Source organism: Oxyura jamaicensis, chromosome 8 (assembly GCF_011077185.1).
Source record: "Oxyura jamaicensis isolate SHBP4307 breed ruddy duck chromosome 8, BPBGC_Ojam_1.0, whole genome shotgun sequence".
NCBI classification, from domain to species: Eukaryota; Metazoa; Chordata; class Aves; order Anseriformes; family Anatidae; genus Oxyura; species Oxyura jamaicensis.
Window position 1 is genome coordinate 16,716,714 of NC_048900.1, and position 17,806 is coordinate 16,734,519.

Genomic DNA, 17,806 nt, shown 5'->3' on the forward strand with positions numbered 1-17,806 from the left:
CGCCCTTTTGTGTACTCACATGTGTGCTGCTGATTCCTTCCAGCAGAAGTCTGGTAATCTCTGCTTGACGGTCAAATTCACTCTGAGTAATTCGTACTTCCTGTTCAGACTAAAAGCAAGTATGCTTATTAGGTATTTGCACAATGCACTCTATTACACTTTCCAACCACAACAGTCCAATTTTATTCAGAGCTACTCATACAAATGCATTTAATCACGTTTAGGTGTTTGAATCCTGTGCTTTTTCTTTGCAGATCTTCACTACACAGAAATAAATAACTGCTTTCTAGGTTCAGAACCATCAAGGCTCTATCTACATGGCAAACCACCTTTAACATCCGATACCTACCACAGAGATCCAATGTATGCAGGTTTTTTTTTTTTTTTTTTTTTTTTTTTTTTTTGCCAGCAGTATTACTCCACCTCTCCCAGTAACAAACCAAGTATTCAACAGCACATCAGTGTCTGAACCACAGGTTATGCTGGCACAGCAGTGGCAGTCAAGGATAATGCATTTTTTTTCTATATTTCAAGTTAACAGGGCTCTACTCAGATAATTTAGGGTAAACCTGACATTATTTTTGCCAGACAACCACACAACAATCAGCCAGATGTAAATCTGTGTCAGGATTAGCAGGATATTACATATATGAATGTTGCATATCAACCACCAATCTACTAAAACTATTTCTGGAGTTTGGAATTGAGGTGTCTTAAAAAAAAAAGTATCTGGACTATATCAAATGTTCTAATCCTAACTAGAGTTTCTATTAAAATGATTTGATTCAATTTTGATACTTAAAGAACTCCAATTTGTTTTTTCCTTGTTACCTATCAAGGATTTTTAACTGGATCTAACAGCATCATAGCAGTTTTGAAGGACTTAATCTAGCACAAACCGAACAACTTCAGAGTATTTTGGAAAAAAAGGACACTACTCAAAAGACACAAATACATAGAAATCTATGTTGTAATATTTAAGACTTACTGTTCCAAGACAGAATGTCCTCAGCCCTGGAATCTTTATTACCCTGCCTCAATGCTCATATGCATTCAGTTCCTTCTGTTATTCCCCAGAAACAAACTCAAGGGGGAAATCTGCATTAAATCCAAGATAGAGCAGTTACTCTTCTTAACACAATGGAGTAGGGAAATACATTTTTATGAAACTATTTTTTTCCAGTTTCCTGAGGTTTTTATGTGGTTGCAAACATTTTGCTCTTGCATGGCATTAATGCTAATCAATATGGAAAGCCATGTGGAAGGATCTTAATCTCAGAAATAAGCACAGAAGAATAAAGCAGTTACTCAAGAAACATTTTTCATCTAAGTCACTGCAGCTGTGAAAGCTTACACATTAATCAAGCACAGTGAGAAAGCAGCTATAGGGTACTGTGTGTTTTCTACTTAAAACTGAGAGATCGTATATATCGAGTTACAAACTAATTACATTTTCAAAGTTTGTTGCGGCAAGAAACTTCACTTGGAATTTTCCTATTATATCTTTGTACTGGTATCAGTGAAATCCATCTGGAAGTCCCCAAGAGAAATGAAAGAACAAGCAGTGGAGAACAGCAATTCTGATAGCCAGGAGGGGAAGAAAAGCATTCCCTTCTGTATAACCAATATCTTAATTTCCTCTACAAAAACAACAAAATAATACGTAAACTATTTGGAGATAAAAAGGTTAGTCTCCCAGTTCTCTGAAGCCAGAAGTTGCTAATATTTTCTTTCTTCCTGACAGGTAAGTAAACACACGAGAACAGGAAGCTGTTAGGATAAAACATCCATGAGAGTAACTGACCAACTGCCTTTAGGAACCTGTCCAGGTTCCTTCAGTGTAATGTGTGTTGTGTAGTTTGCTCTGAATATCTGCTTCCTATACGGTTAGGAAAAAAAAGGAACGTACATAATTCATGACACGATTTAAAGCTTTCAGTCTCCCTTATGTTACAGAGAAGCTGAAGAACCACCCTTCAGCCCAGTTATTTTTCAGATGTGCCTATTGCCTAACTTCAGGTGCTTAAGCTAAGCTCTGCATTCTCTTGTGACAGTATGGAGAAGGGCTGTAACAAAAAAAAACAACACATCACATGGTTTTATTGACATTTCTGGCACACACTCCAGTATTTTGTATACTGCTTTATGTTCTGAGTAAAAGCTGGTGTTCAGTGTTTTTCAGGACAGGTTAGATTACTGTACCCTTACCTTTCAGAAAGTTTTCAAAAAAAGCTTAAGAGTTCACTGTTAACAGTACACCTTGCCAGTAACTTTTGAGAGATAAGTCTTGTAGTTCTTTTTCTAGTCTGTCTTGTCACATGGCAGTCATATGGTACTAAGCAATAGTTAGCCAGAAACAGCTTACTATAAAGACACGCTACAGACTTACTTGCCACTGGAATTTGGAAGGCCCTAGGAGGAACCAGAGTATCCTGATGCAATGCGGCATCATTAGACCAAAATCAACAACATGCAATATCCTTTATTACATTATACCAGCACAAGTTATTGTTTCAGAATTCTGCCATTTCTAAATTGTTTACTTACTTTTGTCACTTCCTCAGCCCATATCTAGTCAGCATTAAAAGTGTGGGGAAAAATAAAAAAAAACAAAACACATACAAACTTAGAGATTGGTGGTACTTTATTAGAGGATGCAACTCTATGCTGTCTTTTAATTATTTTCCTGCCCTCAGAACTTCACAGGGATTTGAGAGGGTCTATGAATATGCTAATTGCCTAAAGCCCTTCATATACAATTAAGCTAAATTAAGTACAGATAGCACTTAAATCTCTGCAATAAATTCATAAATAAGTTCATACACTGAAAAATACACGACATGTAAAACTTGATTGCTTTAAATATATAGTTGTAACATTATTACAGTTCAAGATCTAAGATTAGGAAGTGATATGAATAAAACTAAGATACTATATGGATGAAGTTTGGTTATCTTGATATGTTAGGATACTGGAAACTATGGAAAGCTATTCTCAGTTTAACACCACATTAGATAAAGACTGAAACAGACAAATTAATGATTTCTCTTGCTCATACCATTACCAGTTTCTTATTTCACAAGAATTTTCATTGAAACTATGCTTATTAAAATACTCTCAAACTGAGAATTCAAGTAGGAGCACACAGCACAGCAGTCATAGAACTGCAAGAAATTTACGCTAAAACTTAATTACTTCAGCTTGCTATCCCAATCCCCTCTTGCAATGCAGCTGTCCTTTAACCTCCCTATTTCTGCAGTTCTAAGATGACACAATCAGGACTTTGGTAGGAAGAAATACCCATAAAAGCTGCAGAAGCAAGTTGAAACAAACATAGTTGTTCCTTTACCTGATCACAACTGAAAAATATGTAAAACTTACTGCAATAAGACCCACTATGCTGTGCAGATCCCAGACCCAAACCATGTCAGGACAAACTGTTGTACATTATTAATGCCCTCCTCCTCAGCTTTTTCAATTATGGTGCTAAAACCATACTTAAGTTAAGCCCTTCACATGTGACATTACCCAGTTCCAGCTATTTGTAAAACACAGCTTGAAGAAAATTAGTAGTTTCTGCATATTCCTGGCTGTTTTACATCACTTATTCCTACCCCTATGAAAACATCATGAAAATAAAATAATTCCTTTCCCTTCAATGGGTAAAACTAATTTCACAAGGGATATAAAAAAAAATATCAATTCCCTTGCAGCTTAAATTTACACTAATAAACTCATGTGAATGCAAACATAGTATTGCATACTTTCAGATAATCAGAAATATTTCTGAAGAAAACATCTAATGCTATATGCCAGAAGCAAGTTTAATATACTTTATATATAAAGTTAGCTACAGACCCTGTTTAGAATGGAAAATGTCTGAAACAAAGCCAAATTAGCAGGATAGCAAGAGGAACCATTTGAGAGAAAATGAATGAACACAGGAGGCCAACAAACCTTCAGCCATTTTACATGCAGCAAGTTGAGCACGTAAGAGACATTTACCATAATGTTATTCTCTTCAGGCTGAGAGGTGTTTAGTTGCTTAAGTACATAGGTAAAAGACAAAAGCAAGTTACAACAGTGAATATAGCAGGTGAACAGATTATTAGCACGAAACACTGCAAGTTTAAACTAAGCAAGATTATGAAGTGAATATTGAAATCCAAACAGTTTTATTTAGCCCTTTTAAGTACTGATCTAAGCGATTTCAGTTGTACAGTTAGCATGGTAAAATAACTTTAAATATATTTACAACAGAAAAAAGTATTCAAAAGTAGATTCTAAGTTATCACTTTATTCCACCCTGACAAATAAAGTAGAAATAAAGTAGTGAAACAAACATTTGATTCAATATATTTTGCTAGCCTCTCAGGTTCAGCAGTATTTGTCAGATATCTTCCTTCAAAAAGAAGTGAGACAGCAGAAGGCAAACCATTTCATCACACCTATATCCATGTTAGCCTCCCTTTCTATACTGCAGAGGATAAAAGTAGAGATGCAATTTTTTAACTTCTCTGGGAACTCTAAAATCCAGTACTTCTCAGGCATACTGCTGTTAAAATGTAATTATAGTTGAAGTATAGGCAAGGTAGTGTTGTAAGAAGCCTTGAGTTTCATGCTCTACCACCACAAAATTAGCTTGTGAGCAAAACTGAATTACTTGCTATAAGAATATTTAAGATTGGTCAAGTGGCAGCAGCAGCAACTGTCAATAGTTTTGTCGAAACATGCAGCTCTGGATGATTACACTGGTGATGGAACTAATAAACTCAATATAGAACCTTCCTTTTAACAGTAAACTCAGCAGCAACAATTTCCTCACCATATTTTTATTTAAGAAGTACAGCATATACCTGCTACCATGATAATAAGCAAAACTTTTTTTCCTTGAGGGGAGTATTGGGGAACAGGGAACTTAACTTTGAGCAAATCCAAGTAAAGGAATAGTTTATTATCCATTGCTTCTCTATTCAGTGCTTCCAAATTCCACTGCAAGATGACTGTTCTGCACTCCATTGGTAATTTTACAAATTACAGAAGGCTGGACAAGCAGAAAATTAACACACCACAGGGAAAAATGCATACATGGATCTAAAAACCTATCAACAGTTTAAATACACAGGGATAGCATGCATGACATGGAGGATTGACAGAGGCAGAATTGTAAGGTAGATGTGCTTTTTGTTTGGTGTTTTTGTTTGTTTGTTTGGGCTTTTTTTTTTTTTTTTTTTTAAGAAGTGATCACCACCCCAAAGATGTGAGGTGCTTTATCTATGAAGCTCAGTCACACCAATGACGCTGAGATCTTTAGGACAGCAATCTATTCAGAAACACCAGCAAAGTCTGAGAATCCCACTTCTGCCTCTTCATGTTGCACACCATGCACATTCTTCCAGGGCATTTAAACTATCTGTATTTCTTCAGAATCTGAGTGTGTGAAACCTACTGCACTAAATGCCCTAACTCCCAAGGTAGGGGGTTGTGGGGTGGTGGAAATCACTTCAGTGTCCATCATTTCTTTCACTAACAGTTGCATTTTCAGTCAATAGATAATTGTGAAAACACTTCATGCAATTTCAGCAGCATGCGCTTACATTTGATTATCTATTCTGCATTACTTAAAATACTGGATTTATAGATATCTTAAGCAGCTTTTTAACTGAGGCAATAAGAATGGTTAAGAGATGCAAGTTTAAGAGTCCTGTCTTGTTTAGTGATGTAAAGCAGTAAACTACAAAATTTTGATATAGTGATGTTAAGTCTAGATGGGTATGTAAATTGGGATTGTCTGTATGCTTCAACACTTGCAAAGATTCAAATAAATAAAATCTAAATCCTGGTAATTATTTTAGTTTTATTACATGATAAAGGTGTTTCATTACAGATTTCCTCAAGACCCTACATGATTTACACTTACAACTGTCTGGCAGATTGTAGCAAGTTATTTTTGGCACTACAGGCTCATCTAGTAGTGAACAAGGGTAGAATATTTACTTGGATCAAGTAAATTCAACTGAATGGAACACTTAAAAAATAAAAGACTAATATCTCGATCAGCAATTCACTTTCATTTCCTTGTGACACATTTCTAATAAATTATATTGTCTAGAAAAAAAAAAAGTGATGGCAAGAAGCTAGTACTGGAAACCTAACCAAGAAGTCAGACTTATTTATAACAAGTGTGAAAGTTATGGATGAGTTTAAAATACTACTTACTGCGGCTCGAGCTTCTGCAACTTTTGCCTTCTTCAATCTGGTTTTTGCTGCATCCAAATCCAGTCTTTTATTTTGTAATAGTTTACGTTCTTTCTGAAAGCAAGTTAGGTTAGTTCATGAGATAAAGTTCACATTCAAAAGCAAAATCCTGTCTATTTGGGTCCCTCCCCCCCACCAACATCACATACAGAAAGAGTTCTCCAGTTGAACCAAGAAGCAGAATTAGCTCCTAACTATTCTCACATAGTTTATACTCAAGGTATGTACCTTTAAAAGTACAATAGTTACAAAAAGCAAGACTTCAGAATTTTAATTGGTCAAAAAGAAGGAAAATACAAGAAGGGCACAATTTTATCTGACCTTTTCTAAATTAGTTTGAGGAAACCAATAATGCATAGTTGTCTACTACTTCAGAGATTTACACTTCCAATCATTTTGAAATGCTTAAGAACACACGCTTCAACTTACAGTAATAGTTTTGTAGTCTCCTTCAATGAAGTTTTTTAGGGGAGTAAGAAAGTTTATAGCAGAAGTCTGAATCAGTTCTCTGTCTGCTGTTCCAATTCGCTTTTGTGTTTCTCCACATTTAATGAGTGCATTTCCTGCAAATGAGAAAATACGATAGTTTCATAGCAACTCAGGCAGGTAGTTATCAAAACAAGTTACTATGGGAACAAGAGTCAAAGCCATCCGTTTGAAGGACAATCCAACACCATACTAGGTACTTTCAAAATACATTAGAATCACCTAATAATGCTAATTCTTCTTGTTTTGTATTAATAGCAATCACAGGGCAAGGCCAGATTTCAATATAAATAAATACAGCATTGTACAAGCTGCATTAGATATGGCAACACCATTGTGCACACCTATGTTAGGATTGGATATTGTAATCTATATATTAATCTAACAACCTCTGTCCCTTGTACCACTTTTTAAAGTAATTAGACAATAGTATTTGATAGCAAGGAAAACACCTGCTTAGCTACTAAAAAATGCTTCTCTCATCACCCCCATGATCAGCTCCAACGTCATGCATGTAGCTCTTGTACATTAACTGAACAACTGTTATGGTTTAGCTACTAGGAGGAAAATTAACTCTGTCCTAACTGAAACCAGGACAACAATACTTTGCAATTTTGTTGTAAGTTAAGTAAGGAAGCTCACATTAGTACACCAAGAATACAGCTCTCATTAGAATGTTTCAACAAACCCTCAAGACCGAGTTAGAAGATGCACACTAAGTTCTCAAACAATAAATACTTTTGTAACACACATGAGGTAACTTCCTAGAGGAAGATGAGTAATATAATTTTACATTGTTTAGAAAAGAAGAGAACTGTGCATTTTCCCTCCTCTCCCCTTCATTTGTTGCTTTTACTTACCATAGGCTGTTCCTGGGCCAAATTCATTACCAGCATCGATCATATACTGGCCTAGTAACTCTGGATTATTCATACGACTTGGTGCCTTCCGGTCTAGTTTCTCATAGACAAATTCTTCTATCCTGGCATCTAAAAAAAATAATAATAATGTGTATTTCAAATACTTACTGTCACTCAAAACACAATTTACAAGTAGAAAATAAAAAAAAAAATGAAAAGAAAGCAGAATTTCTGAACCCAGACATTCAAACTCAACATTAAGCAAACAATGTGAAGTTGAAGATACTGTTCTTGGAGACTATCTGTATTCCACATTTGTCATGCTTGCTTCCAGCGTTTTAGAGTCTTCCGTGAAAGTGAGAAGTTATACTTTTTGTTTCCCTCCTATAATTGGGTTTTAAAAATTTGGGCCAGAAGTCTTCACTCTAACTTAAACACTTCTCAAATACAAACCAAAAGTACCACACGTAGAAAACTACAAAGCAGGGGAAGTGTTAAAGACTCAGCATCTAGAGAAAATAAGAACTTAGTAAAGGAATTGTTAGAGACAAACATTTCAGTTCATATTGCCTGCTTCAAAATGGTTTGTATTGTGCAGGAAATTTAATATAATGAAATACAGCAATGAAATTCCTTGAGCCACTGCATCTGCATGAAAAAGTTTAGAGTTCTTATAGACACCTAATATTTCTGGGTCTGGAGTCAGAAATTCATTTAAAAAGGAAACTAAATAAAAATCCACTAGATCCACTATTAGAGTAGGGAACCAATGCTATAGTTTAAAGCTTTTTACATTTGAAAGTTTATAGAAGAACAGGAAGAAAGCAATTGGTACAGCACCTCTGATTCCCAGTGGCTCTTCAAAGTGTGCCCCTCTGTAACTGCAGCCTTCAAAACTGCTGAAGTCATAATTTAGGCAATACCTATGCCAGTAAACATATACACTGGCAAGACTATGAATTCAAAAGTTTCAAACCAAAAATAAGGACTCCTTACTTGGATTTGGCTGCAATAACACTTCTGTTTGTTTCATTATTTTCTCTGTCCACAGCTTAGTGCATTCTGCTTTGCTGAGGAGGTTCTCCAGGTGAGCATCCAGTTCAGTCTTCTCTGCTTGACCAAGCTTTTCTTCTGTGAACTATGGTTAGTCAAACAGGTTGAAAACAGTTAATTCATAGAAATAGTTTCCCAGTGCCAGTTTAAGACAGTAACCATTCACTCTCATTACTTGCACATCAAGTTATTAAGACATAACTTTCAAATTCATCCTTAGATTTTCAGTGAAGTTCAACAATCCACCATTACTACCAGCAAAAAAAAAAAAAAAAAAAAGGAAGGGTTTTCACTCACACTGAGACGAGGAGGGTAATTTACAACATTATGAAGAAATCATCTGCTCTACCTCCTCTTCTTGCTACCAAGAGTTCTCACTTGACGCATTTTGTCCAACTTTGCACAGTGGTCATGAAAACAAGAGCCAAGAGAGTCCAGAGGTAACAGAGGCAATTACAAGATTACTTCAGCCTTGTGAGTTTTGTAATTAAGGTTGTCCCTTCTCCCATGGGGAAAGCTGAAGACGTGACAGATTCTCTCTGCAGATACCTTTACTGTATTTAGTGTTATCCCGTCTAAAGCAAACAGGGCAAGAAGCAGTGGGTTCAGAATTCAGTATGATGATTTAAATCAGAGATCAGAGAAAGCTTTCAAGGCAAGGACTGAACGTTAAAATCAGACTGTCCTGGGAAGTTGTGGAATATACACTGGTTGGGGGGGAGGGAGTGGACACGACACATTTTAGGATAGGAAAGACAAATGCTTCAGAAGCTGTTTAGATAAAACTGATCCTGTTAAGCTTTACAGAAAAAGTAAATTGACCTCCTGAGTCAAGGTGTATTTTCAGTGAAATCCAATGCTAAATAAATACAGTAGACAATTCATTTCAGTTGATATTAAATTCACGCCAAGTCTTATTACTCCACAACCAGTTAGTACTTCAATCCCAGTTCTCTGGGAGAGAAGGAAGACACGTTTCATGTCAGGGAACAAAACAAAACCGGAACTAAGGGCTTGGCCTGCCTTTCCTCAGATCGGTGGTTCCGCATGATGATGATGAACTCATCACTTGACAGCCTGTTCAAAGGCAGGCATTTTCAGAAGAACCTGGTTTAGGATTAAATCCTTAACAGTCTTTCCAGTTAAGAAAACAGTACTAGAAGCACTCCAACTGTCAAACCTGATTCTTAGCAAGCTCTTAGGTGGAATATTTAAACTCACAATAAAACACAATAATGTAATACAAATAAAACTGCATTGTCCAAGTTGGTTTTAATTTCCATTTCACATGGAACAAAACCAGCTTTGATAGTGTGCACATCTGAAGTCTAGAGGCATACTGCAGCATTTAAGGTTGTACGTAAAAGTAAGCTGCCTTGGTGAGAAAGTTCAGCTGCAGAATAGGGAAGGAATAGAATTTAGGTATGGACCTGCTACTACTATTGTATAAAAGGCTCCTTAAAACAACGTCAGGCACTGTAAGTAGTTCTCAAAAACTTACAGATTCATTAGAATATAATATAAATGGCTTTGAATTTAACTAATTACAAAGAATTGTATTTGTTTACAAAATGGCCTTTTCACTTAATATTTCCAGAGCTCTACTTTGCAGTGTAAGGGCTGCTTACTCCATGTTAGACTTCCTGTATCCTCTTAGAGGAAAAAAAAAATAGCAATACAGAGCATATGGAAAATAGTAGTTTGACAGTATGGATTCCAGAAGGGCCTTCTGTAGCAAGTCACATCAGCAAGATACCTATCACGCTATTGCTATTAAATTCCAAATATACACACAGGTTGCCTGAATGTGACCAGCTTACACGGAAGGAAAGTGTACTGTTCTGTGAACTGGGTTACTGCGGCCCCACTGACATTTTGGGTTTGCAATGCAAAATTCCTAGAAGGAGACAAGCCATCAAGACAGCTTCTTACTTCAGTCAGAAGTCATGGACAATAAAAGTGTTCCTACTACTGAAGAGGAAAAGCCCAGCTCATTCCTGTCTGCTGTACATGCAGCTTGTCAATTATAGGGCCTGGCAAGAGGAAGGACACATTCCTACTACTACACTCTGTGGCATTATTTATTTTACCTCAAATACTACACTCGTTTTCCGCTTTGCTCCACAAACTGGAACTGCTGCAAGATTCACTGAGAACAAGTCATTCAAAGCATTTTCTACTTGACAGAAGAAAGGACAGTTATTGGATGCAGACAGCTGGTAGGCTCAGCTTTGCCGTGGATAATGAACGTAGAAATGAATATAGCAACCTGAATATGGAATAATCTCACAGAGATAAAGGTTTTCTGGAACATAACCATCAGGTGCTCATTAGTAAGAGTCCTGATCCCCTTGGAACAGGGAAACCTGTGAAACACTAACAAGGTGTTCACCGTCTTGTAAGATGGCTGAAGTAAGTTGAAATGGAAGTGGTTTTCTTACATACCATTTTATGCTGCTGAACTGTTTCATTTGTTTGTTTGTTTCTAATATCAAAGCAACTACTGTCAGATTACACTATATTATCCAATGATGCCCGAACATAAACGAATCCACAAACAGATTGTCTCTCAAACTCATCTGTAGGGCTCCCATAGCCAGTCACACAAATAAGCAAACACAACAGGAGGAGCAGCAGTAGCACACACAGCATTAGCAACTCTGACTGCAATAATGCGGGAAGGGTTTGCTCCTCCCCTTCAGGGGCTTCATTACGCTTCTCATTTTAGGAGAAGGTGACAAAAATCACAACGTCCCACCACAGGCTCTTACAGGGAAGGGTGAACTTCACGTCCCTTTTTCCCTTGGCCAGCAAGAGACGCTAAAGGGGTGGAGGCTGGAAAGGAAGACAGGCTGGGAAGCACGCAGCCCTGACAAGCCGGGCAAGGGGGCATGGAAAGACCTCTATCACAAAGGAAAGCCACAGCTACTACTTAAAGTTCATTGCAATCTGAGCAACAATGTTTTCTGATAAGTTTGTATTTTCATCGCTCAGCTGATGATTGCTGGTTCTGCTTGAACACTGAGATTTAGGCCAATACATCAGCCTGATCACACCAGATAACCGCTTTAATCCCGTTCCAAACCTGACCATGACCCACGGAAAAATCACGAGAAACCACAGCGAATTACTATGCTCTGCTCGGACCTCCACCTCCCCACAGGAAATCTGGTCAGGTTTGATTACATAAAGAAAGAGGATTACGGCTCAAGACAGCGTCGAAGGAACAAAAGCCAATTACAGTGCCCTCAGCGTGAAGAAAGGGGAAAACCGATTCAGAAACAATAGGCTGCCCAACGAGCCCCGAACCAGCCCACCCCCGGCAGACAGCAGCCTCGGCGTGTCCCGTCAGAGCCCCGGTTCCCCCGACGGAGCCGCAGGAGCCCCGGGCTGCCCCCGCCCCTCGCCCCCGAGCCGGGCCAACGCCCCGCGGCGGCCTCACGGAGCCCAGTCACGGCGGTGCCCCCTCCGCCTCGCCCCACCCCACCCCACCCCACCCTACACCGCGGAGCGGCCCTACCTGCACGGCACGGCTCAGGAAGGTGCCCGCGTCGGCCGCCAGCTTCTTCACGTTGAAGTCCATGATGTTCATCTTGCGGCGGCGGCACGGCGCTGACTCAGCTCCGGCGGCCGCCGCCGCTCCCGGCCCGGCCCGGCCCTGTGGGGAGCCGCCGGGGGGAGGGCCCGGGCCCGGCGCCGCCGCCGATTGGGCGCGGCCGCGGCGTCAGGCGCAGGGCCCGGATCGGCCGCGCAAGGGACGACGGCGAGCGCGGCGCCGGGGCGGGACCGGGTGGGCGGCGCTTCCTGCCGCTTCCTGCCGCTGGGGGCGGCCGTGAGGGGCCGTTCCTCGCGGGCCGCCCCAGGGAGCCGCCCGCCGTTAGCGCCCGCCTCAGGGCGTTCTGTGAGCGTGAGCCGGGCGCGGCCTGGAAGCGGTCGTTCAGAAACCGCTGGTTTTGTGCAGAGACACAACTGTAAAGTAGCGCCAGAACATCACAGGGGTATTTGAAAACGCCTCGAGTATCGTAATGTAACCTAACGCCACCAATAAAGCAAGTTAGAAGAAAATAGTGTCTGGTTTTAATATTTTTTTCCACTATTTTAACATCCCTCATTTTGAATGCTCAAGAAGGAAAAACGGGACCTTTGGCATGGGCTAGCTAGTTTGAAAGGTTTACAAGGTGTTAACATTAGCCATGAATTAATATTCCCTGCTTGAAAGTGAACCTGGTCATTTGGCAAGGTAATTCACCACCTAATCCCAATGTTAAGTAACCCCGGGCTAGGTTTGATAAAGCTGGAGGAAATCCTAGGGCACGAAGGCAGGAAGTGAATTCCAGAACAAGGAAGTAACCAGAAGAACCAACACAATCTTTCTTATGTGCTGGTCAGATTCCAGGAATTAAAGCCAAGACAAAAGCCAAGCCGTGTCAAGTTCCCATGGTACCCATAGCACTGCTGCTAAGGAGAGGGCCTGAAAGCCATTGTATGCGTGCAGTTGTTTACCTGAACGTGTTCTACCAGTTTCAGCTTTTATTGTGGCAGTTACATAATAGACACCTATGTGTGTAACTGTTTATATACAAAAAGTATATGGCATGTTTTTTTCCATTTCTTAAAGGGAGTTCTACTAGCATAATAAGGTCTCAGGAGCCTCTGGCGTTGGAGGAGATAGTGCTGTGCTCTAGGTGGTCGCGTAAGAACTGCTTAGTATGTCTTGTGATATCAGCGTACAATGTGTGAAAAGACAGCAGCATCAAAGATTTTACATTTGGAGACACAAATGTAATTATTTCTTTTCATAGCTTTCATTGGTGTTGCCAATAGCTCCCAGTGATGTCCCACAACAAGACATAGATGCTGAACAACTAAGTGCAGGGGTGCCTGACCCTGAGGCAGAAGCATCACCTCAGGTGAGAGGTACCCCAGGAATGCCTGGGACAAGTGGTGTGTTCAGGCTGGAATTCACAAAAGCCGACGTGGTCTAGCTCTGGCCGGAACAAAATACTGCTTATTCTTCTGTGAACCTTGCAGCCTGTTGCTGCCCATGGCGTATAAGCCTCACCAACCAGAGAGGAAAGTGCTGCCCTCTATGGCGTATTGACAGCCTTGACGCTCACCTCTTCAGAAAATGGGGAGATTGCTCCCCTTTCCTTGGAAGAGGAGGAAGAGTCTGATCTATTAAGCCCCCAAGGGTTAGAGTGCTCTTGTAGGCTTTGGAATACCTACTTTTAATTGTTTCTTTCCTAGGGAGTGCTGAACACAACAGTCCCACTTCTTAGGACTGTGACTTAAATAGACAGTACTTCCACCTTTAGCAGATGGGCTGTTTGGCTTATGTGGGGCATTGAATGTTATTTTCAGTTCCCCCTTTCAACATCCTTCCTCTTTTCACGAATGTTTAAGCAGTCGGAATGTGAATGAGAAGGAGAAAATAACTCTTTGGCTAATGGTTACTACACTTATCAAAGAAGAAGATCTGTTTTAGTGAATGTTTATATATTTCATTTAAGTCAGTCCTAATCTGGATATTTTCCCCCATTTTATCTTCCAGTAGTGTAATGTAAGACTAAATTCAGTTATTGGATCACAGCGTGGAACTCCATGTTGCCTGAATTCCATAGTTTTTTCCTACACTACTGAGTTACTCCCTTTCTTGAAATTCTCTTTCTCCATACCCTGTAAGCCTGTGATCTAGTGTTCAGGACAAAATCTGGTTAAACTAACATATCTGGTTCAGGCAAGGAGAACCATATCTTGTGTGCAGACTGTGTGGTGAACTATATACTGACCTAGAGAGCTCTAAAGGTATATTGAAAGAACGTATGGCATGTAGAGACACACTAGCTAGTTCTGCTAAGATCACCTGCAAACAGCTGAGGAGTCAGCATGCTTACTTCTTCCACCTGTGCTAGAGGAACAGTATCCTCCTTCAGAAGTGTAGGGTAAACATCAGGGACGGTCACTTGTAAAAACACTGTGTTCTGACTTTATGGGAGGGTAGTGTTTAAAACTGGAGGCTTTAGAGTTCAAACATTTAACAAAAATGGCCCCAAAATGCCTCCATAGTCAGTTTCTATCACAGTGAAAATGCCTTAAAATAAATACATTTTGGTAGTATTTATAATCCCAATAATGTAGTACTCATGCTGGAATTCACATATACTTAGTTGTACAATATGTTGAGTTACATGGCTCATATCTTCTGCCAATGTGTGTATGTGTGCTATTTCCCTTCCTACTCGTGACTATTCAACTGCAGCATATATTTGCATAAAATAGCAATTTAATGACTATTTATGCCCATTCATATTTGTGTCTTCTTTGAATGCAGTTAAACAGCTGGAAATTAAGAGTGAGTTCTGGCAGTGTGCTACGAGTCACACCTCTGCAAAACATCAACTAATATTCTGAAGAATAGCAGCAATCCTTGAACCAGATTTTCAAAATACACATGCACAAAAATCTGAAGGTAAATTAAGTTTAATATTAATTGATGTAATATAGTTAAAAGATGAAAATAAATAAAAGGAGTAGATTGTGCCATTTTAAAGAAACATTATGATGTTTTCCCTCTGTTTAGAAGTCAAAGCTTATTTTACTAAGATAGATAAAAGCACTTGTTTGTGTTTGTCTCTACAACTTCTGTGCCAATATTAACAACTGTGAGATTAGTTTGATAATAACTGGGCAAAGATTATAAAATCAGTAGTGCCAGCTGCCTGGCCCATGTACAATCAGTCTTTCATGAAAAATCCATGGACTGGATTTGACAGAACCAGAAAGCGGCTGTTCTCAACACCATGCTTCCATCCTGAAACTACAGCTATCTGAATGAGAATTAACGCTTCTTTTCATATTAGTGCTCTCTTCCACTGATCCTCATGGCAGCTGTTGCTGTGCTTCTGAACATGTTGACTGGATTGTACTAGGACTGCATTCAGCAACTGGCAAAACATTCAGTAGGCCAAGGTCCTAAAATTTCAGGGAACTGGACTGCGTCAATCACGTGTTGTTTTTGTGATCTTTGTCCTTGCAGTTTCATACTTCCTGGAGCCATAGCGGGTTAGTTTGATACTCAGGCAAGATAGTAGTTTGGTCCCATACCCCAGTTGTCTACTTAGAAAAAAATATACTTGGAAGAAGATTGTACGGAGAATTATATAGGCCAGAACTGACCCCTGTGGAAATAGAAATTAAAGTGAAAATGTTGGGGTTTCTTCACTTTACTGTGTAATATTAGTCTTATGACAGGATATATATTTTCAGCTCTACCCTTTCCCTGCTGATGCCTGTGGGAAAGTCACTTTAACACTTGGTACTACAGTTTTTCCACATGTGGTAAAGGAATAATAAAAAAAACTTCTCTGTGTTGTGAAGTCTATTGCTAGAAAAGATCTGTATAGGAAGCTAAAATTATTTTAAAAGCATTGAGAAGACCAACAAAGTTGATATGGTTTTGACTTGAACAAGAACATCTTTTCTAGCTAGTTTAAACTTGAGTGTGGCAGTTGCATCAAGGACTTGTACCCCCAACTCATGTAGCTTTAATGTATACATACTGTTGGTGTAAATTAATAACAGAAATTAGTAAAAACAATCTTACCCTGTCATTTTGAACTTGCTTGGCAGGAAGCATGAAAGAGCAAAATTGGTCTGCCTTTTGCGGAGATGTTCTGGGGTGTGCAGAGTCCCCAAATACATCAGAGATCTGCAGATATTTCCCTATAAAAGGAGGACCCTAATTCAATTGAATCCTTTTCTTGCTCTTCTCGTAGGAGCCAGGCTTAAGTACTAAATTCAACCTTCTATTAATCATATTTGATTGTACTTTCAAATATGCGTTTATATTAAGGTCATAGTGTCCCGCGGAGAGAGACTTTATCTAAACACATTTTTGGAACATTTGGGAATACTGGCAGTGTTGGTGGAGCCCACTAGATGTCAGTGTCACCACACGTAATGCAGCTCTGCTCACTAGGCAGGTAGGGTTGGGTCTTCGGAGTAATGCGTGGATTGACCTGGATCACTGAGAGTGTATATCTTAGGTCTGTCACATCTTTACGTAATGCTAGAAAACAGTTCCAGGAATAGTGCTGCAACCCATTTATTCTGATTGTACGATGTAGTTCCTACCAAAAAACTTGTATGCCGCTGCCACAGAAATACTTCAGAGAACGAGAAGACACTTGAGAAGGAACCAAAAGGTAAAATATCTGAAAAAGTGGACATTCGGTGACCTAAAAGCTACCAGGGAGAACAGATATCCTCAAGTAGGCCTTTGGTTTCTGACTCTCATCTCCAAAGGAGCCTCCCTTCTCTAAAATGTTACAGCTATTCCTGTCTTGATATTAAAAGAAATTGCAACATCTGTTATTTCTTGAGGAAATAGAATTTTAGACCTGAAAATATGTCCAGTAATAAGACTCATTAAGAAACAGTACTACATAGAGTTACAGAAACCCACCAAAAAATGGGCACCTAGGTAAAGAAAAAGCAGAACTTGTGGAAAGTACAGAAGTAGCAAAGGAAAGGTAGAGAAAGCCATTAAAATATTAAAAAGTTTGTGCTTTCAAAATGTAAATTGCACTAATAGATACAATTTAGATAGACAATGGAATCATGCTTGTAGATGAAAATACTCATGTTTGCAAGACATGGTGCATTGACTTGGTAATGCTGGACCGTGAATTATAATTTGACTGTTGGATTTACTGTTTTTTGTTTGTTTGTCATTATTATCAGTACATTTCTTCCAGTAGGCAGAGGTGAAAAAGCACCTGAAGCACATGGCCATGTAAGAAGCCTGAAGCATTCTGGTTTGAGACACTTGTTACTAATTTGCTAGTCAGCAACCTGAGAGAGAGTTGTAGAGATCTCCTGTCTCCCTCACACACCTTCTCCATTAGCAGCTTCTAAGTTACCTCTTGTTATAACATGGTTTATCCTAGCTCCTAATTTGTTTGTTTATTCTCATAGGAACATTTTCCATGTGCTCATTTAAATTTACTCTGCAACTCTCATTCTGGAAGTATTTATATACTTAACTCTCCTAGGAGGCCTGTAAATATACATTTAAAGTTATTTTTTAAATAAACAGCCTGGAAGGATATATTTTTTGTTCTTACCTCACTAAACCTAAGTAAAAACTT

The 17,806-nt window shown here is 39.2% G+C and overlaps 1 protein-coding gene across 4 annotated transcripts in view; it reads right to left on the reverse strand.

Annotated features, from left to right (window-relative positions):
• Positions 1–12,410, reverse strand: part of SH3GLB1 (SH3 domain containing GRB2 like, endophilin B1) — an 18,913-nt gene extending 6,503 nt beyond the window's left edge. Inside the window, exons 1-8 of one of the 4 annotated variants that reach the window (XM_035333345.1) lie at positions 12,178–12,410; positions 8,601–8,742; positions 7,605–7,733; positions 6,688–6,821; positions 6,220–6,312; positions 3,958–4,044; positions 2,548–2,571; positions 20–109 (exon numbers count right to left, since the gene is read on the reverse strand). In XM_035333345.1, coding sequence (XP_035189236.1) covers positions 20–109; positions 2,548–2,571; positions 3,958–4,044; positions 6,220–6,312; positions 6,688–6,821; positions 7,605–7,733; positions 8,601–8,742; positions 12,178–12,249 — 771 coding nt within the window. In that variant the 5' untranslated portion in view covers positions 12,250–12,410. The remainder of the gene's footprint in view (positions 1–19; positions 110–2,547; positions 2,572–3,957; positions 4,045–6,219; positions 6,313–6,687; positions 6,822–7,604; positions 7,734–8,600; positions 8,743–12,177) is intronic. The other 3 variants (XM_035333346.1, XM_035333349.1, XM_035333350.1) reach the window with 3 other exon arrangements.
• Between the last annotated feature and the right edge of the window lie 5,396 nt (positions 12,411–17,806).